General features: G+C 39.1%; 2 protein-coding genes across 2 annotated transcripts; one reads left to right on the top strand and one right to left on the bottom strand.

Annotated features, from left to right (window-relative positions):
• Positions 1–2,629: 2,629 nt before the first annotated feature.
• rpain (RPA interacting protein) lies at positions 2,630–5,846 on the top strand. Its single transcript, XM_026921930.3, has 7 exons — positions 2,630–2,810; positions 3,491–3,667; positions 3,753–3,825; positions 4,709–4,823; positions 4,933–4,996; positions 5,186–5,326; positions 5,732–5,846. Exons 1-7 carry the CDS (start codon positions 2,739–2,741, stop codon positions 5,759–5,761), a joined length of 672 nt encoding a protein of 223 aa, XP_026777731.1. The 5' UTR covers positions 2,630–2,738; the 3' UTR covers positions 5,762–5,846.
• Positions 5,847–6,243: 397 nt separating this feature from the next.
• On the bottom strand, positions 6,244–10,710 carry c1qbp (complement component 1, q subcomponent binding protein). Its single transcript, XM_026921929.3, has 6 exons — positions 10,316–10,710; positions 9,263–9,413; positions 8,929–9,016; positions 8,154–8,249; positions 7,868–7,993; positions 6,244–6,784 (listed from the first exon to the last, which is right to left on the bottom strand). Exons 1-6 carry the CDS (start codon positions 10,572–10,574, stop codon positions 6,635–6,637), a joined length of 870 nt encoding a protein of 289 aa, XP_026777730.1. The 5' UTR covers positions 10,575–10,710; the 3' UTR covers positions 6,244–6,634.
• Positions 10,711–10,737: the final 27 nt, after the last annotated feature.

The raw sequence follows: 10,737 nt of genomic DNA, 5'->3' as shown, positions 1-10,737 counted from the left end.
AGAGTGAGAAATTAATTTTTTATATATATATATATATATATATATATATATATATATATATATATATATATATAGTTATTATTATTACTATATATGCAGTGTCGCAGTGTTGATCCGAAAACTAGTCCTTAATTAAAAAAGACACGGTTCCACCGGCATGTACACTATATAGCCTGTATAGACACCTGACCATCACACACATATGTGTGTCTTCCCAAAACTATTGCCGCAAAGTTGGAAGCACACAGCTGTGTAGAATGTCTTTGTATGCTGTAGCATAACAATTTCCCTTCACTGGAACTAACAGGCTCAAACCTGTTCCAGCATGACAATGCTCCTGTGCACAAAGCAGGCTCCATGAAGACATGGTTTGCCAAGGTTGTAGTAGCAGAACTCGAGTGTCCTGCACAGAGCCCTGACCTCAACCTCACCGAACACCTTTGAGATGGACTAGAACTCCAACTGCACACCAGGGCTCCTCACCCAACAACAGTACCTGACCTCACTAATTCTGTTGTGGCTGAATGAACACAAATTTCCACAGCCACGCTCCAAAATCTAGTGGAAAGCCTTCCCAGAAGAGTGCAGGTTATTATAACAGCAAAATGGGACTAAATCTGGAACGGGATGTTCCAAAAGCACGTAAGACTGTTATGGTCAGGTGTCCATAAACTTTTGGCCGTATAGTGTAAGCAACAAGTGATGGAAATAAAAATATTTTAGGATTCTTATTTAGTCGTGGGCTAGGTGAAATGAATAGCAAGTCCATCAGTAAGTATTTTTTTTCCAAAGAAAAACTTTCATCTTCATCTTAAAGAGAATAGGTTGCACTTTTTCGTCAAAAGACTTAACTATCCATTGTTAACGTAGTACCTTGCTGGTAATAGTAAAGTATAAAATATAATTGCTTAAAAATTAAATATAGGGCTAATTACACACTAAGGAGGTAAAAGATCTGGAGTTGATTCCAAGCATTGAGTTTGCGTTTGGTAGTTGTTCATGCTGGGAACTCTCTCTATGCGGTCCAAAGAGGTGTCTATGCAAGTGAAGGAGGCCATCATTAGGCTGAAAAAAAAAACAAAAAACAGACCTATCAGAGACATAGCAGAAACTGTAGGAGTGGCCAAATCAACAATTTGGTTCAAATCAACAATACATTCTTAAAAAGAAGGAATGCACTGGCAAACTCAGCAACACCGAAAGGCCTTGAAGACCACAGAAGACAACTAAAGTGGATGATCGCAGAATTCTTTCCTTGGTGAAGAAAAACCCCTTGATAACATCTAGCAAAGTGAAGAACACTTTGGAGGAGGTAGGCGTATCATTGTGAAAGTCTACGTTCAAGAGACGCCTTAATGAATGTAAATACACGACAGTTTACCTCAAGATGCAAACCGCTGGTAACACTCAAGAACAGAAAGGCCAGATTAGACTTGCTAAAAAAAAAAAAAAACCTCTAAAAAAAAGTCTGACTAGTTCTGATGCAAGATCATCTTGTACGAGAATGATGGGAAGAGAAGAGTATGGAGAAGAAAAGGAAGGGCTCATGATCCAAAGCATACCACATCAACTGTCAAACATGTGGAGGCAGTGTTATGGGTATGTATGGCTGCCAATGGAACTGGGTCACTAGTGTTTATTGATGATGTGACTGCTGATAGAAGTAGTAGAATGAATTCTAAAGTGTATAGAGCTATACTTTCTGCTCACATTCAGTCAAATGCTGCAAAATTGATAGGACAGTGCTTCACAGTACTGATGGATAATGACCCAAAACATACCACGAAAGCAACCCAAGAGCTTCTTAAGGCAAAGAAATGGAATGTTCTTAAATGGCTGAGTCAGTCACCTGACCTCAACCCAACTGAGCATGCTTTTCACTGACTGAAGACAAAACTGAATTCAGAAAGACCCACAAACAAGCAGCAACTGAGGGCAGCTGCAGTAAAGGCCTGGCAAAGCATCTCAAGGGAGGAAACTCAGCATTTGATCATGTCCATGGGTTCATTTAGGCAGACACTGACTGCAAAGGATTTGTATCCAAGTATTAAAAATTATCCTAATATCTATCATTATGTTAGTTTGTCCAGTTACTTTTGAGCCTATGAAAATGCAGGGACTCTGCAAAAAATGGCTGTAAAAAATTTTTTAATTTAAATTTTATGTATGTATGTATGTACATAAAATACATACGTATGTATGTACGTATGTATGTATGTATTGCATTTTGAGTGTAACATTTGGAGCTTGTCACATTCAGATATTAATTAAACACTTAAGGTAATAATAATAAGAAATATATTAAGATTAATGAGGTTAATAAGTGTTAATTAAGATTAAGATTAATTGAATCAAGTGCGTTAAATTAGGAGTTTGTAAATTATCTAAAATGAATCAATGTGTCAACTAAAAACATGCAGTGCAGGTTTTCCTCTAACCCACATTTACTTAGCTTATTTGGCATCCCAAAGTGAAAATAACTTTATTGTCATTAATTATTTATCATGGTGAAAATAATATTAACAAAATAACCAAAGTAGTGGGTCTAATTGGCGAAGAAAATACAGCGCATGTGCACAGAGCAGCCTACAAATCCCAGCGGTCTACAAATAACTTCCGGGTTTGAACGATTCAAAAGTCGCTGATTGGTGGCGTGTGAATAGCGGAAGTGGAGCTGGCAGGGTTTGTTTATATGCACAACAGCTAGCGATAATTGAACAAATTTGAGCTTGTGAGATATGGACGCGTTACAAAGGCACAGGTCTATGTATAAGGGCACAACTCCACCATGGAAAGAGACATACAGAAAGGTAACTTTATTTATTTACCTCTGTGTTCTATGTAAACTAACAACCATAGCTGTTTAGCTAAACAACGCAAGCAAGTAGCGGGAGTGCGGTTCTGATTTAATACCAATTAACGTCACGTTTGTTGTATAGGTACACTAAATAGGGCGTGAAATAGTGGAGTTTATTGCCCTAAGTAGTGCACGATACGGCCAATTGGATACCAGCCTCTCTTTGGATAGCTGCAAGCTCAGTTACAGGGGGTTCTTGCTCAAATTTGATAAAGCATTTAATGCATTTATTTCCAGACCTGTAAAAGGATGGTTTGATGGTGTTCAGGAAATGTTTTGAAAAATATGGATATTTCTTTTGTCTTTAGACATTGTCATGTTCATTGCATTACCCCATTTTAATGCAAGTCACTTCCCATGTTTTCCTTTCTCATGATTAAGTACCTTAAAAATGAGGGAAAATCCAAATAAAAAGTCTGAGGAACTATTAAAATAAAGTTACATTTGAAATAATTCTGAAAAAGTCTGGAAAAGGTCTGGGCTTTATTTTTTAGAATTTAAATGCAAGATCATTGAGTTACTGACAATTGTTTGTTTCATCACTTCCTGTTTGCTCTTGATGTTTGGGTTTAAATAATGGTGTTTGAGTAATAGCTAGTATTAATATAAATATTCTAACTGCTCTCGCCTTAGCGTTGTGTGGAAAGGTTGAAGAACAGCCGGTCGAAGTTACTGGAGAAGTACCGGCAGATGGGAGACACCCCAAAGAGCTCTCTTCTCGTCCAGGAAGTGATGGAGATGGAATGGAGCGCCTTACAGTCGGCCAATCAAAGACTGCCTTCGTTGTGGAAGAAAGACGGCATCAGTGATGTACGGGTATTTCAGATCATTCATAGACACCTGAACTTGTTGTGTTCGAATGTCATATTTTTTTTTCCTCCGCTTGATTTTACAGATGTACAGAGATATGCAGGAAAATGACGAATTGGCTGTTCTGGAAGAAATCCAACAGGAGCTCATATCTCAAGGTTACTGTCAATATCTCTTGTAAATCATCTACATATATTTATTTCCTATGCACATGACAACTTAACGAAACATTCCAGTGTTTTTCAACTTGGTGTCTGTGGTGTATGTGTGATTATCCCTTTATAATCGAAGTCTAAGGGCAGTTATGGAGTTCTGTCAATAATTATGAAGAATATATTACTACAATATACAGGGATGGACAAATCATATATTCATTAGCTAGCTTATCAGGCAAGTAAAAGCTCCAGTGCCTTGGTATTCTTGCCCAGAAGCCCTATTAACTAGGTTAAAATGTGCCACTAATTTAACTCGAAAGTATGATGAGCTAACTATGTCCATTAATACAAACTATGGGAAATAAATGAGTACTTGAATCCTTGAGATGGGTGACTTTATATAGCCGTAGTCTCTCATGTTCTCTTATCGCACATAAAGATGATATTTGAGTCTGGCTGGGTGACTGTGTGTTGTGCTGGCATTAGATTTATTCTTTTTATGCTGCATTGTACTGTATTTTGCTCAGGTTTGTCACTGTTTCCACATTCCCTTCTTTTGCAAGAGGAAGTTCTCTTTCTCTGGTTTAAGAAAAACAAAATGCCAATGACTGTTATACTGTATTAACATCCATATTATAACCTACTTGTCCAACACATAATCATGCACATAATCTGTTTGTTCTCTGAGAGTAACAATAAAGAGTAATTCCTAAAGGGTTTTTGGTATCCATACACGATTATGTGGGTAATACATGACGACAAGGGAAACGTGAATTGTTGTCTGTAGAAATCACACATACACTACGGATGTGGTAGATGGGGATTAGTTTGGGGGAAAAAATGGAGGTGGAGTATTCTTTTAACATATAAGAATCATATTTTTTAGAGCTTTCTATCATTGAGGAATACCACAAAACCCAGCAGTTTGAAGAAAAGTACTTTGACTCTGTTGTGGATGGAATGGAGGAAGAAAGAAAGCTCATCTGCCCCGTATGTCATGCGTAAGTGGAATAACTACATAAATACAGAATTATGAGCTCTTAAAAGCTTCTTGTCTGGTTATTAATAGTAGTAATGAAGCATCTGCTTACATTATTTTCTGTATTACAGGAATAACCTGACAGTGAACAGCCATTTTACATCATGTCCGTGTGGCCTTTATATCAACACAATGGTGAGTCAAAGGAGCACACGGGCATCTCTGTGAATGCGAATAACAATGGCATGAAGAATTGCGTATAAAACGTTGACAAAGTCCTACAAGTTGTTCGTGTTTAAGGTGCTGTGTGGATAGTGTGTTTTAGGCAATAATGAGACATGTTCAGTAGTCGGTACGTCAGAACCAATTTCAATGTTCCTACAGGGAAGAAATATAACAGCAGATGTGCTCCAACATCTGCTTGAGATGAGAGTCACAGAACATCTGGAAGACTGCCTCCAGAACCCCATATTCTCAGCAGCCTCAAACGTGGATGGCGCACCCAACCTTCTGATAAGCTGCAAGGTAACATCACGCTTATAAAACTACACATTTATTTTATTTTAAAATGCATGTAGTTTCAAATGTCCAGTGCATTCATCAGAAGGTCTTTCTCAACTGCCCACAAAGGTTAGAAATTGCTTTAAATGGAACATTTTAAAGCCAAGCACTTATCTGTTGGATAAAACAGTTGCGTCATATGAACCATAATGAGATCATCACTTTTACTGTTGTAACTATAGCAATTTGTCATCTCACAAGTTGGTGGAAAATTAACTAGAAATCAAATTTTGAGTCCTGCTTGGGCCAGTTGTTGGGTTTGAATATGTGGCCAGACCTCTCAATTCTCTGAAATATGGCATTTCATCATAACATGGAATGATTCAGACCTTTGGAATAAATTATTAAAACATCTTATCTTATCTACAGGTTTGTGATTATCTCTCAATTGTCCTGTGAATCACTCCGGAACAACGGCCATTGTGTGCTTTTCAGTGTTTGTATTTTATTTCTGTGAAATAAAGAGATTACTTATTTAACATTACACTTTCTTTTATTGTGCTGGTTATTCGTGTTTAGTGGCAAATCTCTAATAGGAAAAGAGTTTGATGGTGACAACTATAAACCTGTAACCATGTGCTGAGAATTCAGTGTGGTGTTAGATTGTGATGAATTAGAGGACATGTCTAGAATGCTACACTGAGCCCCAGATGAACCTAGTTTTTATAGACGGCTCATGACTAAGGGCCTTTTGTTCAAGACTATGCCAAAGGGCTATGTTCTGGCACTACTCCTGAAATAAGCCTGAAATTTATGGCTTTAAATGGCCCTTAAAGATGTACTTGATCTAAATTTTCTGAAAAGTTCAGGGAGTTGTTTCAGTTTGGGAATCAGAACATGTTTACCTAGCAATGAATCACTGAGAAACAAATTCACACAAGTTTGATGATGAAATATTTATTTTGAGGACACCGCTGATGGAAGGATGTCAATAGAATATAAGGATTTCTTTCCTTTTGCAAACATTTCCAAATTCTGAGAAACTTTTCAACTTTGCACAATTGTTGTCTTTCAAATATCATTTTCAAATGTATCCCTGACACAAATTAAGCCCAGCACTGGACTTAAGGTTTCTAACTATGCTTCCAACCCTTCACTATGTGAAGTCCCATAAATTAACAGCTCAACATGTACATTCAAGACCATACACTACACTTGATTTATTTCAAAATACAAAATAAAGTATAAAAGTTTTGTACTGGGTGTTTATTGTTTCTGTATATTAGTATTTCCTATTAGCTGGACAGGGGAAGACTGAACACAATCGGATCATCACTGGCATTTGATGAAACCGTTGAGGTCCTCCAGGAACTTGATGTACTCCTGATGCTCCAGTGCTGTGCTTAGCTCAATCAGCTCATCAGCAAAGGTGTTGTCTACACCACGATCAGCCAAGAAGTCCATTAAATGGTCATAAAGAGCCTGTGGAGATGATAAATATTAACAGTCATGAGCAGAAGAAAGAGCAACGCTTCCTACAATAACTTGTACTACTATTTTCTTTTAATGTCACTGAAGCGACACCTTCAGGGATTTTTAGGCAAATTGAGTTCCTAGCACAGGTGAAGCATACCTTATGGTTATGTGACCTACTGATGAATAAGCACAACTTAAAGTTCTTATGACTTAAAGGTCAAAATCAGTTTGTATTAAAATGAGGTGTATCCCTATTATCAGAAAATCGCACAGTTGAACTCCACATAGCCTTGGCTTTGAGCCTAGGGAGCAAAATTGGTCGTGCTAAAAAAACAAAACAAAAAAAAAAAACAATTTGTGGGCATCTATGAGGTCATGTATGTGGAAGAGGGCAGACAGCACTTTCCTCCAAGTGTGTTGTGCTACATTGTGAAAACATGCGGCTGGCTGGTTTCACCTGTCTCTGAGGATAAAAGTATTAGCTATTACCCTCCCTGGTTGTTAGCTGTCGTATGATAGGGGAGTGATGGTTTGTGGGTGGGAATTTGCAGGTGACCAAATTGTGGAGAAAATGGGTTTTTTTAAAAAAAAAAAAAAGAGGTGTATGTAGTATGCACTGAGCTGCTAGTGTGACAACCATTCATACATCGTGAATACACTTCCATCTCTGTGATTTATACAGACATCACTTATCCGTGTAAATCGATCTTAATTGCTCCAGAAGTCTTTCTGATTTAGTCTCTAATGTGATTTATTTATTTTTTTTTTTTTACACACAAAAACTGCATGTTTTGTGTTACTAGTTTCCTTTATTTAATTTCCTCAATAACATGGACTAGGAGGAATGGAGAATGTTGAATCTGCTAAGAAACTGTAGTTCATCCTTTTGACCACCAGATGTTAGTAATGTGCACTGTGGTAAAATGCCTAAAGTGTTTTCTTTGCGCTCATGGGATGGTATTGCCTTTTAACCAAAAAAAAAAAAAAAAAAGTACCTTTCTCTATGTAGACTATCATGTTTCAGATCACTTTTATAAATTTACTTAGTTTTTAATTTGAAATGATTCTACTCTAGATAAGCACACATACCCAGTCCAGAGAGTCTGTGTTGAGGGTGTAGCTTGTCTCCTTCCAGTCCTCTTCTCCTTCAGGCTGGAAACTGACTTCACGGATGGTGAAGATATCGCTCTCGTCCTCTCCTTCACCATGGCCGATCTGCTCAGAGTCAAACAGCTTTGGATGTATTGTCCAAGATATCACTGAGCATAACACATCAGGACTGACCATGCTTTCATGCTGGAAACCTTGGTAAATTAACCATGCAGTGAGGGGTTACAAAAAGCAAATAATGCAAACAGAATTTCTAGAGGTTTACCTCATCCTCTGGAAAATGGCAATCGAACACCAAGGAATTCTTCGCACCCTGTTTAGTCACTTCAATGACAAAGTTAGGTGTGGAGACGATGTCGGGCTAAAAAAAACAGGCAAAAACAAACATTAGCATTGTAGCAATACATTACAATATACATTATGAAATGCAAAAAACAAAAAAGAGAGATGTAGCAATACAGAAAAATTAATGACAAAAAAAAAAATCTAAAGTCAGCCAAGAACTGCTTCTGTCCTTAATCTTAAATGGAAAGTTTGTAGATTTTAGAGGCTTCTCCTTTCTGCAAGGCAAATCACAAATCACAGTTACAAAAATCATTGACAATCCTTTCCTTTGCCCCAAATTACCCCCTTAGTCTTGTTGCCTGCCTAGCCCAGCCACCTCAAGGCTCTACATGTGTCACATTCTGGGATGCTTTTCTGCTCACTGTGTTTGCAAAGAGTATTTATCTGATGTACTGTAGCCTCCTGTATGATTCTATGCACTGCGCTGCTGCTACAAGAATGGATAACTGCATGAATGAGCAGGTGCACATGTTCCTAATAAAGTGGCCAGTGAGTGTATATCTAGATCCACTGTCAAAAAGGGTGTCTTTTACCCCAGTTCTGCTCAAGTGCTTCTTACTAAAGCTTCATTTGCTGTACAAATTCCCTCACAATCTCCAAGAAAGTGCGCTCAGATGTGTGTTAAAATACAGTCTGAATGGATAAAATCATCTGTCAGATCCGTAAATGTGAACGGAAGAGAGAGCAGGTTCTACCTCGTTGTCTTCAGCCTTCTGGCCCTGTTCTGGCTCTTCCTCCAGGTTTGGGGGAATGCTGTTGTTAACGTTGAATGTAACGGTCACTCTGTGAAGCAAATCAGGAAGATCTAATATAAGTCTCAACCCGACTAGGTAAATGATTCAAATGACTGTGTAATACTGGAGCAGAATCTTTATCTTCAGGAGATTTGCTTAGAAAAGAAGAAATATGGCATATAATGAAGTCATACAAATAACTTTAAAAAATAGAAGGAAAAAAAAAAAAACCAGTGGTCTCAGACATGTTTTGCGTTGTCCGCTCCAATATTTTATGTCATGGACACAGACTTACTTCTCTCCAGAGAGGGTGCGGGTAAGCTTTGCTTCGGTGCCATTCAGCTCAAGCTCCCATCCTCCAGACATCTTGGGGAGTGTCTTGCTTTTCTGGATCTTCTTCTCCTCTTTGATTTCATCTGAGAGAAATTCTACAAACGCTTTGTCACCTGTAAGACATTGGGATATGACGAGAAATAACATCAGATGGGATCATTTACAAAAAAGTACAAACAGAAAGAAGGGCAGCGCGGTGGTGCAGTGGGTCGTGTTGCTGCCTCACAGCTCCAGGGTCCCTGATCCTCAACTCAGGTTTCTGTCTGTGTGGAGTTTCTGTTCATGCGGGTTTCCTCTGGGCTACAAGAACAAGCCAGTAGATGGAGTGGCTAAGATAAATTTATCATCAGTGTGAATGTGTGTAGTGTCCTGTGATGGACTAGTGTCCCATTCCAAGATATTCCTGCCTCACACCCAGCGTTCTCGGACAGTCCACCACAAAACTGACCAGGATAAAGCTGTTACTGAGGATGAACTAATGAATGAATGAATGATAAGTGAATATATTGTGTGTGTGTGTGTGTGTGTGTGTGTGTGTGTGTGTGTGTGTGTGTGTGTTGGGGGGGGGGGGGTCGTGTCATCCCTGTTTGGACTTTCATCATTCTTCATTCAAGGTCACATGTTGCAAAATGTGAATATGTGACGTCAAATCCGGTTTAGAGCTCTATTTTAGAGTATAAAATCCATTTCATTTTAGTATTTCTGTCAGCAACAGATTTCCATACATATTACTGTTACCAAGCAACTCTGGTGTTCAACAAGTCACATTAAGAGCCATGCTAAAGGTTAGAGTATGTTTCTGACTGCAGAAAGTCTCTAAAAGTTTATTTTAGGTAATATTAAAGACAGCTGCCATTTTGTGGCAGTTAAACTGAAAACTAGACGCAAAGCGCGTGCTGTTTATAATTATATCAACCTCACACGGATGCTAGCATAACCGGCTAAACAGCTAGCTATGGTTAGGGTTAGTTATCTGACATGAAAAGTGATTTGAAGCCAGTTACTCCGGCTTTACCTTCTGTATGAAGGCCTCCGCAGCCACAGGACGGGAGAGTGTGTTTGGAAGCGAGCAGTTTGGCTCTGCGGTCGGAAGCCGCGCCGTTGCTGCTGCACATCATCCAGATGGAGCGCGTGAACGGCCGGGTCGTGGCCGAGGTCGGAGCGCACAGCGCGGATCTGACGAGCGGCTCAGCGGCGCGGCACACAGACGCACTCGGGGCCTTGTTCGTAAGGCGAGCCGCGATGCTAACAGCGCGTGTTAAAGACTTCAGCATGGCTGCGCTGTTTCTCTTCTGATCTGATCTGATTTTATCTGATCTGATCTCCCCTCTTCTCTCTTCACCGGCTACCCGGACGCACAGAATGCGCTAGAAACACGTGCAGAAGGACACGATGACCTCACATGTGAACTCTGCACCGGAAGGGGTTCCTGCCACT

This window comes from Pangasianodon hypophthalmus, chromosome 27 (genome assembly GCF_027358585.1).
Source record: "Pangasianodon hypophthalmus isolate fPanHyp1 chromosome 27, fPanHyp1.pri, whole genome shotgun sequence".
NCBI lineage: Eukaryota > Metazoa > Chordata > Actinopteri > Siluriformes > Pangasiidae > Pangasianodon > Pangasianodon hypophthalmus.
The sequence above is the reverse complement of the archived record's forward strand: the minus strand, read 5'-3'. Positions and strand labels throughout refer to the sequence as shown.